General features: G+C 40.7%; 1 protein-coding gene across 5 annotated transcripts; it reads left to right on the top strand.

Annotated features, from left to right (window-relative positions):
* The first annotated feature begins 107 nt into the window (after positions 1–107).
* Positions 108–18,476, top strand: LOC119548781 (flocculation protein FLO11). 5 transcript variants are annotated; one of them, XM_037856344.1, is made up of 8 exons: positions 108–211; positions 2,610–3,502; positions 10,387–10,586; positions 10,653–10,971; positions 11,077–11,895; positions 11,954–13,308; positions 14,264–15,659; positions 15,844–18,476. In XM_037856344.1, the coding sequence occupies exons 2-8, from the start codon at positions 2,839–2,841 to the stop codon at positions 16,446–16,448; spliced, it is 5,358 nt and encodes a 1,785-aa protein (XP_037712272.1). In that variant the 5' UTR covers positions 108–211; positions 2,610–2,838; the 3' UTR covers positions 16,449–18,476. The 5 variants fall into 5 exon arrangements, with proteins under 5 accessions (XP_037712272.1, XP_037712269.1, XP_037712270.1 ...); XM_037856341.1 differs by lacking the exon at positions 108–211 and adding an exon at positions 1,165–1,583; XM_037856342.1 differs by lacking the exon at positions 108–211 and adding an exon at positions 1,165–1,505.
* Positions 18,477–18,737: the final 261 nt, after the last annotated feature.

Below are 18,737 nucleotides of genomic sequence, written 5' to 3' on the forward strand. Positions count from 1 at the left end.
TACGCTGAGGCTGTCTCCCTTTTTCACTGACACTTACGTTTGGCATACGTCATACGTACTTAACTTACGTACGTAACTTACGTAGTCCAAACCAAATCCAGTCAAATCGTGAAAGCGGGCGAAATCGAGAACGTGAACGTGAATAAGAGGTTCGCGCACGAGATTCGCGGCTCCCATCGGACGAAATACAGTAAATAAAATTGAGTGCGAAGTAAGCCCCTTCAAATAATAATATCGCTCGTGTCCGCAAAAAACTGAGATCTGTGGTGGGCGGGTTAAGGGCCAGATAAGGTGCGTGTGTATGAAAAACTTCAGCCCAGTGACCTTGAAAACTGAAGTTTGTTTTTTCTCCTCCCACACTTCAGCCGACATTTTAACGCGCAAATGTTCGGCTCGCCATCCCGAAAACTGCAAATTTGCAAAACTAAATCCCAACCGAAAGCTAGCGTATTGGATTCCAATATATTATTCCCTTACGAGGTGTACGCAAAAGGTTTCCTCTGACATCATATCGTTGGCATACCATACAGAGAGAGATAAAGAGAGCAGCGGCGGGTTTTTGCGTGATTTGCCCGATAATCGTGTTCAAAGTGTGCAATTAAAACAAACAACTAGTGCGAGCATCAATTAATAAGCAACGTGAAGTGGATGTGTACACAAACTTATTGTTTTGATGTTGTATGTTTCGTGCGATTTAAGGGAGAGTGAGCGTGAAAAGAGCACACGTGGATGGGTTGCCAGACTGTTGGGAGTGCTAAGAGTGGTTCACACGTCGCCATTACTCAGTTCGTAAAGTAAATCGGTTTTGAAACGGAAATTTTAAAGAGTATACTCATGCGAAGACAAGTGTTTTTGTTATCACTGTTTTTTCAATTGGTTAAAGTTGAAGTCTATTATATTGGTCTTTAGCTACTGTGCCATGTTCAACTGTAACCGTCTAAAACTTAAGAACGATGCAAAGAGGCTTTGCTTTCCGCGCATTGCATAACATAAATTCCCCTGCGCGGCTATGACCTATTTTGTATACACATATTCTTGAGTTTGAAACCCAGCATAAACAGTCCTTTATCACCAATTCGCCTTGCGACGGTCTGGCAACGCCACTCGTTGGCCAGCATGAAAATGCGCAACTCGGTTTCTATTTCTATCTTTCGCATTTTCAACGTCTTTGTGATCGGTTGTTGTTGTTGGGTCGCGGATGCCTAAACGTCGGTAGCTGAACGCCAAGTTGAATGGAGCACGGTTCGGTTAAATGCCCGATAAAAAGCCACTTCTGCTGACTGGCCGCTCACACACGAAAATCCTTCGCCCAAAGTTGTATAACAAAAAAAAAGAAGAGATTGAAAGTGCGCCAATGTCAGTGTGTTTTAAAACAACATCTGATTGTGTGAAAACAACAGATACAAACTACGCAACACGGAAATCGAACGAAAACTTCGCAAGCAACAACAGCAACTCTGTAGTCCTCCAATCTAACGCACACCGACATGCGTGACGTAATTGATGTATTTATTCTAAAACAAAATTCGAGGAAAATTGAGCAGCAAGAGCGTGCAATTGTTTGTCCCTTTCGACTGGGCCGTGTAATTACCAATTGCAATTTGCCTTTTAATTTGAGTTTTGCATGCAACAGGGCGCGTGTTATTCCCCCACACACAAACACATAGGCGCAAGCACACACACACACTCGCACTGAGGCGCGTGAGAGAAAGGCAACCTGGTGAGGTAAACAAAAATGCGAAAAGTGCAGAGGGGAAAAACGATAACAAACAACAATCGCAAACAATCTGCGACTGGCTTTTCTCGCTTTTCCCTCTTCATCTTTCTCTCTTTATGTTCTCTCTCCTCTCTGGCAAGGCAAACGCAAACAAAAACAATAACAATTAGGTAATGTTTTTTATGCCATTCTCTTTTGCTCTCTTGCTTCGCCCAGAGAGCGTTTTTTTGTGTGTGTGCTCAGTCTCTTTTTTTCAATATTCGTTTTTCTTTTGTTTTCAAACTTAACATTGCACAGTGGGGTAGCAAGGAAGTTCAGCAAAATAAATCCTGCCCTACCATTTTCTACCGTTCATCGATCAATTATCAAAATTGTTTGTTTTTTAAATTACTCAAAAATATTTTTATTAAATACGAAATATCCATTTTAATTCATTTTACTGCTCAGTGAATAAAATAATGCCGTAATAAAAAAACTTCTGAAAAATATATAAATAAATAGTGAAAACGGCTAAAAGCAAATTTAACTTCGAAAGTGCAGAAAAGAAAGTTTTCCACAAAATATTAAATATTAAAAAACACAAGGTTTTATGCCTGTTATGAAAAGCAATTTAACAATGAAAACATTGAAAATACAAAAAAGCGTAGCTTAACTGTTTCAAATTTATTGCCCCAACTGTAGCTGTCAGTTCCACTGTGCGTTTGTGACGGTGGAAATTTTTTGAGCGGAAAATTTTTTGTGTTTTGTAAACTGGCCCCCGCCTGATTATACGATGCGTTTGACAAATTCGAACACTACTTTATCGCCTTTCAAACTGTAGGCGAACGGCATACAAAACACTAAGAATGTTTATTTGATTAAAATTAATCCTAATTTGTTATTCATTTTGTAGCGTTAAAATAAATAAATAATTGATAAAAAAGCACCCGAAAATGTAAACGGGAAGCGCGCGTTCGCAGCACAAATAATAAAAAACGAAAAATAAACGATATCGAGGGTGTATATACAAAAAGTGATTTAAATGTAAAACTTAACAAAAAAATAACAAGTTCGAGATATTCTGCAAACTTGAAGAGCGACAAACTTGAGAACGACAGCAGCAATTGAAACGCTTAGCAACAATGTTGCACAATAATCGCGACAATGCAGAGCCAAAAACAACAACAATAGCAGCAGCAACAACAACAACAGATGGCAATGGAACGGAGCCAACAATTGCAATTGCAACGCACTTTGCAACATCTGCCGCAGCAGAGGCAGAAACATCAGCTGGTGTAAAGGAAATAAATGCAACAGCTGAGGGTCAACCGCCGCCGCCGCTGACAACAGCAGCAAAAACAACAACAGCTGTGGCAGCGCGAACGGAATTGGCAGAAACAGCTGATGCGGCTGCTGCGCCGTCGAATGCCGCTGCTGCATCGTCTGCTGCCGCAGCAGAATCGCCCGCATTCGATGCCCAGATGCGGACGCAGCAACGTCAGAAGATCAAGATATACCACGATGCCAAGCAGACGGCGGTATGGCGCACCGATTCCCTGGCCTCCAATCCCAGCTCGACCATGTGCCCGGATTTCGTGAGTTCCGCAGCAGGAGGCGGTGGCGGCGGAGGCACTGCAGCGCCTTTGGGCCTGCCCATGAGGGGCATCATCCTATCGACGGCACCCAGCCTCCTGCAGCGAAAATCCTCGGACAGCTCGCTCACCTCGTCCATCGCCCGTCGCGTCTCGTTTCCGGATAACCAACTGGTCACCGGTTACCTGGAGCCGGCCAATCCTTGGAAGCAAGGTACGTTTTGCAATGGGTCTTTAGTTAAATTACCTTAAAACGAGTCCTTTGGGTTCATTATATTTAGTGATTATAATGATAGTTCTTTGTTATAATAAGAATAATTGATGGATTTGTTATCTCTCATCCCGTATAAAGCTTGTATTAGGTATTACCCAACGTGCTTTTTAGATACCGAAAGAACTACTTTGCTTTTATTGGATTATGAACATTTAGTAGGCTTTATAAACTTAAATGAACCATTGCCTTAGATAACTCGGTTTTATTATAGTAAAACATCCCTTTTTCATATAGATTCATAAAGTATAATAATTTTAACAGTTTTGATCCTTACACTTTCATAAATTAACAATAAGATATCGTTAGATTGGTTGCAAAGAATGCACCATCTGTAATAGAAACAACTGGTACCGCCTTTACTTTATAAGACTGGGTGTTGCAGCGGAAACTAGAGCTATGTATATATCTTCCGGTTGTTCAGCATTCATTTGTACAGCGTTCAGTTGACAAATTGTCATTCTACAAACCCACTGGGAATCCGTGCTTTCGATCTTATCATAGGCGGGTAAACTCAAACACGGAAGCTAAATTCGAGACACATGATTAGTTTTCACTTACTTCACTTCCTGTGATTTCATTTAATTAAAGCAATATATTTTTACGCATTGTAATGCGGGTGCAAAAAGGATCCGAGAGATCTGTCAGCTTATATCAAGTGAAATAGATTTTCGAGAGAAGAATTGCGGTGGTTGCCAAGTCGCTAAAATGCGCAGAAATATTTATTTACCTATGGGTAAGTGAATAGAGAAGGCGTTGCATCCGATAAATGCGTACTACCTGAACAACAATAATCTGTTGCTGTTGCTAGGTACAAAGAAAATGCTAGCGAATTCAGGAAGAGAACTACTGCAGTTTACAATTCTCAATCGCACATTTATATGGGTTTATTTAAATGCAGATATCAATCGATGAAATATAAATTTGGGAGCCCAGAAAGTGCTTAAAAAATGCACAACAGGTTGCTTGTCTAATAATTCGTGTGATCTTTACACTCATGCTATATTTCACTTTGATATTGGTGGATCCTTGTGTTTATAGAATTTATTATGTCGGCATCTTAGTTTTTATATTTCAATACAATTTTCTCACTTAAATGAAAAGCTATGCCTTTCCATATTCCAATTGCTTAAAGGCATTTCTATGACTTTGTTTTTGTTTATAGAAAATATTATTATAATTTGGTCTTTATACACAGCGTGCATTGTACATAAACTATTTATAATGTATGGCATTAAATAGAATCTTTGGTTTGTTGCTACTATTTAACCGAAAGGCAAGACCTATAGAAATATACATAAATCAAGAAATCAAAACAGCCTGATTAGGACTGCTAGAAACGTGAATAGCTTTGTTAAAGTCGCAAATTACTTTGTTTTGAAAAGTTTTTAATTTGTTTTCAATCCCCGGCTGTTAAAATGTCTGTCTCACCAAAATTGTTTTGAGTTTTCTTTGATTTTGTTGTTTGTTATTTTCACGTCAGCGATAACAGAAATTGCTGATAAGATACGGTTCGGTTCGTTTTTCGTTGTTTCCATTGCTTTGGCTTTCCAGTTTGCCCCAAGCTCCTCCTCACATGTTTTATTATTATTTTATTATTTGTTCGCCGTTTCTTTTGACCGGCTTTGCTTTTCGATTTTGCTTCTGCTTTTGCTTTGCTCTTTTCTGCTCCGTTTTAACTTTGCCTTGGACGCCAATTGTGGGCTCCGCTTTGTGCCCGTCATTCGTCTCGTCGGAGTGTCTATCAATTTGTTTAAACGTTTGCGCCGTTTTTGTTTTTATACCGGTTAATCGACGAGCTAAAGGGTATATTGTATTCGATAAAAAGTATGCAAGAAATCGATAATTTGATAAAGATAACAACTAATTTTTAATACCTACAATGTATCTACAAAAAGAAAATTTATTTCAAACCATTTTTAGAAAGGGTTTCAAAATGAATTCTAACATTATTGGTTAAAATTGTTAAAACAGATAGTGAAGGGTATGTGATAGTCGAGTTACTTAACTTCAAATTGTTCTTATCGTTGTTCTTGTCTTTGTCTCCATTATTATTTACCTCTGTGTATATACTTATTTATTTTAATATTGTTTAGCAGAGTAGAGGGTATCTGATAGTCGAATTACTTATCTATAAATTGTTCTCATCGTTGTTCTTGTTGTTGTCTTCATTATTATTTACCTCTGTGTATATACTTATTTATTTTAAAATTGTTAAGCAAAGTAGAGGGTATCTGTTAGTCGAGGCACTTGTTGTTTTTGTCTCTGTCTCCATTATTATTTACCTCTGTGTAGGTGACACCCAGACACATATGTAAATTGTGTATTTTTATTTGCCTGCTTGTACATTTGTTTGTTTACTTCGATTCCTTTCTTGCCTTTGTTTGTGTCTTTGTGTTTGCACTCGTATTTGCTGTTCTTTTTTCACGTTGTGGGTGTAGAAACTATGTGATGTCATCGTTGTCACTAAAACAAAAGCACTAAAAGAGAAGCCCACAGAGAAGACATTATGACAGACAGACATTCTGGCAGGGAAAGAAAAGAAAATGATAGCCACAGCTACACAATTGTACAAATAGGAATTCCAGCACTTCCTTGGTTTATCTGTAGAAGGTCCAATCCCAGTAAATAACCTCGATCCGAGACCTAAACTAGGTCAAAATATTTATTCAAATATTTACTTATTCGCAAGTATATGAAGTCTTTAAAGAGCTACCATTGACTCTTATATAACACTGGGGTGTTCTTGCTATATATTTACTTAGGTTGCAGTCTAATGATATCAGATACTCTAATGTATTTAACATTTTTTGTTTTGTTTGGTTTTAGTTTCGGATTTTTGTACCTAATACTCATATAGTACATACATATATAAACTTAGAATTTAAAATAAACAAAGAAAAAGTTTTTTTAAGCTGCTTAATAGGTGCATCAATCAATCAATCATTAAACAACAAAAGAAGTTATTATTTTTATTTTTAAAGCCTCGTCAAAACCTTGATCGATGATTTAATTTTGGGGACTGTATCAAATTCTTACGATTGAGATACATGTTACGAAAACAGCCAACAACAAAAAATTTTTGCCTACACCTGGATCAAATTTAATAAATTAATTTTTATACATTCTCTCATTATTACTTCTGACATTTTAATCTTTAAAATTCAACAATTTAACAATTAATATAATTAAATTGTTAAGACTTTATTTTATTGGCTTTCGAATTCTTAGTTCAATTAAACTCACATTCACTTGCTAGCAAAGCAATCTCAATCGAGCCAAGCAGTCAATGACATGAAAGATAATAACTAGAATATCAATTGCTGTGCAAAATGTCACGAGCTCGATTAGTGCACATTGGCGATGTAATTAATTTATACGATTCAAAAACAAAGCAAAGCTAAAAAGGGTATAAAGAAAATTAAGAACACTGGCGGACAGCCGGAATCGACGGACAAAGACGAGCAAATATGAGTAAGCTTTTTCGTAAATAAAGCAAATGTTTGCATTTTGTCAAAATGAAACTCGCTCCCGCCTCACATCACACAAATTTATTTACGAATTTCGGTGCGTGTTTATGGCTGATTTAAGGTGGATTATTTATTTTTCTTTTTTTATTTACTTGGCTAGAGCTTTTGAGACGCTTATCTTTGTCAAAAAACCCTTCGTCTACTTTTGGCCGGGAATTGGTACCCGATAATGACAAACGACCGATGGTCATGGCAGTCAATTTGTCAATTCAAGTCAGCGGCAGCAGGTTGATATCAAAAATCAGATAAGAGAATGAGACGTTTTCGAAAACAGGTTGGATGGAACAGAAGTGACTGAGACTCTGAGACTCACTTTCCGAAAAATAAAACACGAAAAGTTGGTTGGGATGGCACTAGAATTTGTATAATCTGGTATTTTGGGTGGTATTTATAAATTAAAAAATTATGTACTATATTATTAGGGCAAAAGCAGTTATTTAAAATCAATTTTATATATTTAAACAATAAAATCAATTCGGTTTTAGCCAGCGGCAAAAGCTGTGGGTATGTTTAAAAGACCTATGGGACCATAAATAATATGGTTTCAGCTTTAATTTCCTAATTCTTCCCCTTTTTGTTGATTTAAAAAAAATGGATATCGTTATAATATAACATTGGTATTACCCAAATATTGTTTTTAAATTTTCTAACATATCAAATTGATACTGAATTTCATCAAAATTACCATCGTAACTTATACACTTTTTTTCTGTATACAATCTAGTTGGATTACATAAGTCGAGACCGATTTCTTTAGGTTCCTGACTTGGAATTTTAAAGCCCACTTCTATTATGTGTTGCCAACTCCAAATAAACCGAAATGCAATCATAAAATTAATGACAGAGCGGCGAGAACAAGTTTCTGACATTGTAAATGTTTAGCACTAAATTAACAGCAATTTAATTGGACAATTTTTCCGTTTCTCTTATGAGTGCTTTTCGCTTACTTATAGTTTTTCTCTATTTGTACATTCGACTTTTGCTTTGACTTTTGTGAGAATCGGCAACGTCAGCGGCAGCGGCGAAAAAGGCACAAAAATCAATAGAATAATAAAAAATTGAAAAGGCATTTAATAGACGCAGTCTTAAGGCGGCACGCGATTCCACAATGTTTGTATAGCCTTAGTCATTTATCATCAACGAGATCGATAGCCGCACATCGACAAACATTCTGTAATCCTAGAGATTCGGATATTCCCATTTTCTTAAAAGGCGATGTATTTTGTTTACCTTTATGGCCACTATCTTTGTCAATAATTTATGTACAAAGTCGAACAATGCGAGTAAATAGTTGATTATGACAAATGGGCTTTATTTAGGAAATTTTTGCATAAAATTCTCAGGTGGGCTTGGCCTGTTTTTGTTTATAATTCTGTCGTTGCCCAACGTAACGATCAAAAATAGATCGCAAGTTATAGGAAATAAATGTTTGCATAACATTTTTAATGTATTCATTAATTGGTCAAAGAACCAACAAAGTCTTGATAATCTCTGATTTTATTTACTTTCTAATCAGTAACAATATTTTGGGGACTATAAATAATTTTACCTTGTAATGATGGAGAAGTCGTTATATTTAAGGGTATTTCACAGTCTAAAGCGTATAGTGGGTGTCGATCTATTTCGTTATCCGTTCATTTATTTACTTGGAAAATTGTTTATGATTGCCTGATGCTCGTTGGAAATCCCATAAGATTTTCTATCTTCCGTGTTTATATTCTACTTATTTCCTCGCCTCGCAACTAACAGTTGTTGACCCATAAACTCAACTGTCAAATGCCAATTTGATTGGTTTAAATCATTATTATTTATAGATAAAAATTAAAAACGAAAAAAAAACACTATTTCAAAGAGAAACGTCAAAAACTTGGTCGTCACATTGTCTGCCTGGTCGAGTGAAAATTCGTAATAATTCAGATTTCGAATTATTCTACTCAACGCTAATGAATCACTTAACAGATGTTGGCTTCCAAGGCAGCCTCGGTTTGGCGGAGGAGGACGGAACTATTATATAGATGAAATAGAGCTAAAGCACATTTGACTGCTTGCCAAGATTGAAAATCTTTCGGAAACGGTGAAAAGATTTCTTGACAAAATTTCGTCTCCCTCTCTTTTTATTGCATAGGTATGTGGATGTTGTTGGCATCCAAGTTTCTGGCAGATCTAAAACGAATCGTTTAATTGCCTTCTAACACCGATGTGGCGAGATAATGCAGTGATAGATTAAATTGTTTACGTTTTTCATAAGAACCCATGTTTGTCTGGGTGGAGGTGAGCGTTTGTGTGTTGCCAACTATTTATAAGAAAGGTGCACTTGGCATTTGCCACAATGTTCTTCATTCTCTAGTTTGTAGTATCTAAATTCGTTTAAATACACCATAGTAACCCAAACATTCGCATGAATTATTATTAATTAAATCTCTGGCGACCGATATATTTGTCATACTTTGTGGGCACATCAAAAGCTTTTTATAAGAGTTCCTGTTGCTAGCAATAATCTATCATCAAATAGTAGACGTTGCCGTTTTCTAAATTTGGCCCCTCCAATGATAGACAGCAAACAAGATGTGTCCAACGCAAATGAGTTGCAAATTACAAGTTCACGATTTCATGTCAACCAACCCCTCTGGAAAAAAAGCAAATCGTTTGGAAATTGCCGCCGCAATTTCATTTATTTGTTTTTTTTTTTTTTGTGTGTGGACAATTTGTCTATGTCGCTCCATGTGTTTGATGCCGACGCCGGCAATTGTTGATGATCATGATGAGGATGCTGGAAGTGGGTGATGAGGTTCAGGGTAGGGAACCAAGCACTCGCACGCGCCATAAGTTCTAGTTATTTGTCATATAACAAATTTTTTGCCAGACAAATTTTGTGCCTTTTGACAATGGCGACACTTAATATGTTGGAACGGATGAATTGGCAATAGTTTATTGACTCCAATACTTCATAAACAGTCGAATTCCGATCGATACATATATATTTGAAGATATCCATTAGCAGATATATTTTGTTTGGGGTTTTTAGTAGTTTAATGTGAGCTTTAAACGAAATACATATATGCTAGTTCCTTTAGTTACACTATAATAAGAGAATAAATTAAGTTTATTATTTAAACTTTAATTTTAAACTAGTCCTAGCAATATAATAACAATGAAGAATAACTAAGTGAAATAGCTTGGGTGGGTTAAATAAATATGCTAGCGACATTTTATAACATAGGTTTATTTTATCTGCTTAATACTTTTAAGTTTTAAGTGTTTCTCCATACACCTCTAACGACCATTAAACTTTTACAGTATACCTTGTGAAGAGCATTTCTGAGATTGTTGACCAGTATGAGCAGTCATGTCAAAAGCATAAGACAACGCCGTTAAAAAGCGTAACGGATCACCTAAAGGGGCTGGATCTGAACCAGGTGCGACAGCCTCTACTCCCGCTAAAGGCGAATCAACTGGCCGCCAACGATTGCGAAGCCCTCGAGGAAATTTTCAAAAGGGTAAGCAGTGAGTTCAAACTTCCCTTTCCAGACTCCGATCAATAATACACGAATTTGAACCTCTAGATACAATACAAATGCATCGATCTGTCCGACTGTAAGCTGGACGAGAGCTGCCTGATGGCTCTTTTCCAGATGATCGAATACTATGAAGCCGCTGTCGAGCTGGACATATCATACAACAAGGAGCAGATGTCGAAGCGATGCTGGGAACTGTGTGCTTACATGGTGGAACGCAGTCAAGAGCTGCAGCTGCTCAACGCCGAGAGTAATCAGATCACAAAGTTGGGTGCCGACAGTCTCGGCAGGGCACTGGGCTCCTCCAATCTGCACACTTTAAAGCTGGAGCACTGCGGCCTTAGGGGACAGCCACTCGTCCATCTATGTAAGTTCACCTGGCTTGGGTTTAGTAACTAGTGATATGATAATCTAAAAAAAAAACGATTTCTTTTTATGAACCCAGAGTCCAATTGTATTTATTATATTTTAGTGTCATTTGCAGGCCGAGGTCTCTACCAAAACAAAATGCTCAAGGAGCTGTGGGTGGGCTTCAATGATCTGGACTGTGTGGATGCCCAGCACATAGCTGATATGTTGCGCTACAACCACAGCTTGGAGCTCATCGACATAAGCAACAACAATATACGAAACGAGGGTGTCATGTACTTGGTGCAGGCCCTCATCCTTCAGTCAACCGAGCTGGAACGACGAATGGGAGCCTTAAAGCGCACCCGTGCCATTGAGGTGGATGAGTGCGTGTCGCCTGTGGAGACTGAGCCCCCGGCAGCCATTCCCCAGTCCACCAACTCGTCCACCAGTCAAGCAAAAGATGCCGTCGATGGAGATTCATCTACGCACGTAACCTCAATTCCCGAGACACCGGCGGAGGAGGCGGCATCAACCGATCCAGCGGTGGGTGTTCTTGTTGACTTGGAGAACGATAACGACGACGAAAACACTGAGGACACTGTTCGCACCGTGAGAAATTGCAGTCAAAACGGCAGCGGACAGTCGATGCTGGACAAGCTGCTCTCCATGAACAGCGATAGCAGCAGCGAGGAGGCGCCCTCGAACATATCCACCGACACTCTGGCCGCCTGCTGCTCCGAGGACATCAGCGAGATCAGTAACGAGATTTTCGAACCCACCACCGCCAAACAGGCGCCAGCAGGAGACGAAGCCTGTTCGGCTATGATCTCATCCAGCCCGATGGAATCCGTATCGGCCGCTGTTGCAAGTGCAACCGACGAGCCGCTATCCCCATCGCAACAACAACAGCAATGTTCCCAAAACGAACGCAACATATGTGGTAAAAAGTTCTTATTAAGAATTTGTAGCGATTGATGCTTAATTGTTCCTCCTTTCAGATATTACTCCCTCAACAGAGGCTAAAACCGTTGAACCCAATGAATCCTGTGTACAGAACAACATCATAAACAACAACAATAATAACAATGCTAACAATTCCCACAACAATAGCAACAATAACAATACAATCCAATTGCCATCAGGAGCTGAAGCAGCAGCAAACTTAGTCGTAGCGCCACCACTGGGGATCGGTAGCAGCCCAAGTGGCTCCTCGCCAGCGGCTATTTTTGAGGTCACAGCCGAGGAGAGCGACTGCATCAATGGCAGTGGGGCGGGGGCTGGTGGATCGCGACCTCTAGACGTCAATAAAAACGCAAAGGTTGGAGACGACTTCGAGGACACGCACAGCACAGACTCGGCGTTCGAGAGCGCATCTGAAGGCGATATAAGTCGCCACCTACCCGACGAGTTTAGCCGGCTTTCAGTGTCACTGGAAAGCACGCGGCTGGATGACATGGCAAAGGAGATGTGTGGCATTGAGACCGCCACCATTGCCACAGAATCCACCGAGTGTCTGGTAGCCGCCCAGGAGGCTGCGACGCCCACTCCTACGCCAGCAGCTCCAGCCGTAGACAAACTGATAGATGCCTTTGTGCCGCCAAAAGTCACCATCGCCGAGGAGTGCCTGCTGACGGATAAAGAACTGAGCCCCAGTCCCTTCTCGTCTCCCAGTCCGGCGCCCACGCCCCCACCACCGTCCACGTCGCCAGGGGGAGCCAGCATTGGACTGCGCCGCACGGAGTCCAGCTGTGCATATCTTAACCAATCCACCCGCAACCGTTCCCAGAGCTCCGACAGCCTGTGCAGTGAGACATCGCTGGACGGGATGAGCAGCGGAGCTAGCAACAACAGTGTCAGCTCTACCGCCTCCGCTGATCCCAAGTTTGCCGAGAAGCTGACTAAGAACGACACACTTTCGCGTCGTCAACTGGCCGAGGCCACACTGGAGGCCCAGCGATCGCCCAGCGGGCTGAAGGCCCTCACCCTGTGGAACAATAATCTGACCAAGGACTGCGCCCCAGCTGTTTCCGAGCTGCTGCAGAAGACCATTTCGCTGGAACTGCTCAACATTGGCAAGAATTGTCTCTCCAATGAGTTTATTTCAACCATTAAGGAAAGTCTGACGAAAAACACAACTCTGACCACATTGGGGCTGCAGAGTGCCCATCTGAGCGCCAAAGGGATTGAGACACTGGCCTCCATTCTCACCTTTGGTGGCAACAGCAAGCTCCAGCGCATTGACATCCGAGACAATAAACTAGAGGTGGAAAGTCTGAACATAATCGCCGAGGTGCTCAAGTCCAATAAAACGCTCACGCAGATCGACATTAACGATGAGCCCAAGCGCCTGACGGTAAGTTATCCACAAACGGAATCAGCTCTATATCATTCCATTGCCCATCAAGAGTCGAAAAATCTCATCCGAGGCCACAGTAGAAGTTGAGTTTGTATTACGTTGATACTTAAACGTTTGCTAAGCAAATGATAGTTAGTAAATTAGTCTGAATTGAACTTTACTTGGGAGAACCCAATTTTTATGTTTTGAATATATACCCTCGGTAACGATATGATGAATACATTGTTCAACCACTGAAATAAAAATCTTTAAAGAAGTTACATTCCTTAAGGCATAGAGTACCTATATAATGTCACATTTTGCTTCCTTGTACTACTTAAAATCAAAAGAGTATTACGTTACCAAGGGTATATAAAGCTGCGGCTAGCCGTAGCTATAATGACCCATTGCGATTTTGAGCTTGGTTCTGGATGGCTGTGTTGGACGTTGAGAGTTTTCATTTTGAATTTTTAATTGAATCGTTTTCATTTGTGGTCACTATTGTCGTTGCCTCTCTCATCTCCGTTAAAGTTGCCCATAGTGCCGATAGTAAATGTTATACCGCCATCACCATTGCCCCAGGAGAGCGTAAGTAAAACCCCACTCAATTTGCTCCTCCAACTCTCTGCCCACTTCCTCTTGTGCTCAACTGCTTGGCTTGCATCCGATAACAATGCTAGTAACAGAAACGCACTCTGCCCGCCTGGTTTTAGTAACTTTCGCAGCCTAAACCCGTTCTAACTTTTCACTCTAGTTGCTTGACTGATTCGTTCACTAAAGTAAACAAAAATCAGTTGTTCAGTTGCTCAGTTATACCATAATGCTACTACTCAGCATTATTTGCTTTATCGAACTGAGCAATTCCACAACTAAAGTGAGCATCAGCCTTTTGTTTATTAAAAGATCAGCTATCGAATACTATTTGTAAATTACTGATACTGCGTGATTGATAACCTTATGTTTCTTATTTCAGATCGGCAGCGATGCCCACTTGGACTACACAAGGGTGCTGGGCACTGTTCGATCGCTGTGCTCGAGAAATGAAAAGCGGCAAGCCCAGGAGCTGGCGGAGAAGGTGGCGACCGTGGTCGGTGGCGGCAGCAGTGTTGGTGGCAGTCTTCCGGGCATTCGGTGTCGCGGCGGTTACTACTTGGGCTCGCGGAAGATCTCGTTGACCTGCCACAGTCGCCCCCTTGTGGACGCGGCCACTGGCACGGTGACTGCAACGACAACCGCGTCCGCTGCAGCAACCGCCATGCCCACACCGGCTGCCCTGCTGGAGGTGAAGCGAAAGAGCGGACCCCGTCTCCGCTCTCCGGGACCCAGTCCGCCCACCATATCGCCGTCGTCCTCGCCCAACCGCAGCCGCTTTCACGTATCGCGCGTGGCTGAAGTGGCTAGTCCACTGATCTCGCCCCTGGCCCAGCATCCGCCGCCGCACACGCCGCGCTCGGCCAGCAGCTGCATGTCCATACCCACCATCGGATCGCCTAGTGGCAGTCAGAGCAGCCTCGACACCGTTGGAGCCCTGCCCACCTCCAGTTCTCTGCCCGCAATGGCGTCTGTTACCTCCTCGACGCAGACGGTCAAGCGGTTGTCGGTGTCGCCCAGGTCTCGCTTCCATGTGTCTCGCATCTACGAGGATCCCCAGGTGCCGATGGCCAACCGAAAGATGCCGCCGATCACGCCGCACACGCCACCAATCGACCTACCACCCACACCCATGCTGAAATCGGCAAGGAAGGCGGTTCTGCTGTCTGAGGCTGTGGAGGCAGCAGCTGCAGCGGTGCCCGTAAGCAGTGTGGTTATTGTAGAGGCTGTAGATGTTACCAACGCACAGAATAGTACAAAAGTCGGAGAGGTAGCGGGGCAAACACTATCGCCACACCTGACCGTATCACCCACCTCCAGTCATTCGAGCTCAACTTCGCCCGGAAGCAGCAGCAGTGGGAGCAGTAGCAATAGCAATGGTAGCACCTCAACCTCCACCGATGCTACCGACTCTGTGGCCTCCGGCCCCGAAGCTCCACCCAGGACCTGTCCCCTGGCCGTGTTTGGCGATAATGACATTACGTTGACCAAGGAATCGGCTGGTGTGGTTGCTCTCTCTGCTGCTGCTGCTGCGGCGGGCAACTTGAATCCAGTTATGGAAAGTGAATCAGAAGTGGTGCCGCCTGCCGAGCCCGCCAGCAATGCCCCACAGACTCGTACCCGGAAAACTTCGTGGATAGCCAATCCGTCGGCGGTAGACAAGCTGCTCACGTTATTTAACACGGGCACCATTTTCCATCGAAGCTCCTCGCCAGAACCCAAGGCCAGTCAAATAAGCAGCGGGCCCGCCGCCAACTCGATCACAAACAGCGCACAGAGTTAGTTATTCTTTATGTTGTTGATATTTAAAAGAAACTAAATATTCTTTTTGTTCTCCTTATCCACTACATTTAAAAAAAAAGCTTTTTAAAATAATACAGCTAAATTAGAGGATTACATATTTAAAATATTAAACTTCATAATAGCCATGGCTGTAATACCTCTAATTTCTTGCTTTGACAGACGCCACAGCGGCAAGCGTCGTAGGAGGAGCAAGCGGAGTCGACTCCAGTGGCAACACCCCTAATCCAATTCTATCGGTTGCGCGGAAATCTTCGCCCGCATCGTGGACCTCGCTGACCGGTAGCAACATCTCCAACGCCAGCCAAAATACATCCTCACACACGGACACGGGCAGTTCATCCTTTCTCGACACAGCCTCCAGACAGTTGCGGGATTTTAGCAAGCAAGTCTTTCGCCAGAACATCTCCTTTAACAACAGCGGTGAACAGGCGGCTTCTGGTGCAGTTGGTCAACATGAGTTGAGCACGGGGACGTCGGCTTCAAGCAGCACGGAGTCGCCATCCCCGCCGGAGTGCAATACGGCTCACATTCCGCTCAGCCTGAAGCGTCAGCTGAAGGAAAACATTTCGCCGGAGCACACGATTAACGAGGAAACACTTCACACGTTACAGAAGCTATCGAGGGCAGAGGATGTGGCGCTAAAGGCAGAGGCGGCCACCGAACTGGGAGACATTGAGATCGTGATGCACAGCGAGGTAGCCGATTGCCATTTGCCAGAGGATAAACAGCAAGAGCAGGAAGAGACATCTTCGAGTTTAACTTAAAAAGGGCCAAGACCAAATACTACTTAATAATGCGTAAATACATGGAAAAGCAAAAAAAATTGGAAAAGAAAGGAAAACACACAACTCAAACGACAAAAAACCAACACCCACCCAGCATTCCCATGGCTCTCCTTTGTACTGTACCCCACCCGCCTTGAAAAATGGTTATGAGGTCAAGGATGATGATGAAAGTTTGGGTTAACCACAACCCTGAAAAACAAATATGATGAGTACACAAGTTATTACTAACTTTGTTTTATTTTTGGTTATATTCATTTTAAGTTTTATAACAGAAGAAAATATAAATATATTTTAATTATAAATACGGCATAAGAAATGCAAACAAATGCTCAATATTCACTTCAGGAAGCGCTGCTTTCAAAACTAAACAATTTAACAAGTTCTAAATGTGGAATTCTTTATTTTGGCAGTAGTTTTTCTGAAGTGGGTACTGACCCAAAAATGGATATACTTTAATGAATGTAAAATATAAAAACATTTCAAATGTACACACACATAATATAAACAAACACCAACCTATAAAAAACACTATTTGGCTTAGTGTTGGCCATTAAAAGCTGACTTTTAAAAAGTTGCATAATTATAAAGAGCGAAAATAATGTTGAATTTAGATGGACAATTTGTACTTATCAATTCAATTGAATTCTGAAAAGTTAACAATAATCAGAAACCACAAAGCCACCGGAAACACATTGTTATACATACTTAAGTTAATATTAACTATACGAAGAGCACGATTGTTACAACTTATTTAGGGAAATCGTCCCGCAATAGGATTACTTTACGCCTATGTATATGGAGTGCAATTCCTTATTTTTATTCGTTTCTTCTCCCCTTCCTCAACTCGCTAACAACTCAAATCAAGTGCAGACCAAGTATTATGAATCGGAACAACTTTCAAATCAAACACATACTTAAATTAGGTACTTAATCAGCTTGTGGATTGCCACTGATTATGTAATTAGCCCACCAGTCAAGCCCAAATCAGTAGACAATCTTAAGTTCAATGACATTGTGCAATTAATCGTACATTCTTATTTTACAACCCGAAACTTAACAACGGAAATGAAGCGCAAACGAAAACAAAAAGTACCCAAAATAAATCCAATTGATCTCATTATGTGATATTTGTCGTAGTGCCCAAAGCGTTCACTGTACGTGTATCAATAACCAAACCATATGAGTTAAGTACAGGGTGTACATTCAGAACACTTTTGCTCTAAGTAAATTTACTCAAGCCATCCTTCCCCACATCAACTGAGACAGATCCCCAGAACAGCTTTAGTGAGAGTTGACCCAGAGAATTTGGTGAACTATGCAACTTTTTAAAATGTCAGCCTTTAATGGGCCTACTCAAACGTTATAGATAAATCTAAAATACAACACACACATATAAACCTATATATAATAACATGTAAACATATTTTGATTCATGGAAGATCTTGTAAATACCGCGTGTGTACTCTCTATTAGGAAATGGGGAGTCTCTAGACGAAGCTACCCCGAACTCCGAGTTTTTTTTTCTTTGTTAACGATTTTTGTTTTTGTTTACTATTTTATTGTTTAAAACTTTAAATGTAACTATATGGATATGTGTATATCTCTATATATATTATGTACGTATTTAAGTAGTCAAAAGCAAACCAATTTTTCAAATATTTTCCAAAATGTACCAATCGAAAATGTATCTTCTTGAGTTAAGTGGAATTACTTAAAAAAATGTATCGTACTTAATTTACAAATAGGAGAAGATGATTCTGGTGCTTATCAAACGCTAAGAGTTTGCCTTATACTAGATCCCTCTTTTCGGCAATCGAAATTCACCATCAAGCCCATTAAATAATTTGTTCACACATTTGTTGCTAAATTTGTTTTTTGTCAATAGCTATGATTTTGTTTAACATTGGCAAGTTTATTACCTATTTTTCATACTTTAAGTTAATAAATTAGAAAAAAAAACTACTAAACCGAAAAATTTATTGAATAAACATGAAAGTTGTAATGAAATTAAAAATGCCTTTTACTTCAACTTGTAGTTAAGGGATTTTTGATATTCCAGTCGAACGATGAACTTTTTATCAAAATATTCTTTATACTACAAAATACTGAAATATAAAGGTTTAAATTAAAGTTAGTATTAATTGGAAATTTAAAAATTAGTTACGAATGTATGACCGCTATAAAGGTAGATTAGATTTGGCGTTCAAATAAGCGGAGGCTAATTACATTTCGTGTGTTAAGGGCAAATACCATGAAAATTATCGGGCA

The sequence above is a fragment of the Drosophila subpulchrella genome, chromosome 2L, assembly GCF_014743375.2.
Source record: "Drosophila subpulchrella strain 33 F10 #4 breed RU33 chromosome 2L, RU_Dsub_v1.1 Primary Assembly, whole genome shotgun sequence".
Lineage (NCBI taxonomy): Eukaryota > Metazoa > Arthropoda > Insecta > Diptera > Drosophilidae > Drosophila > Drosophila subpulchrella.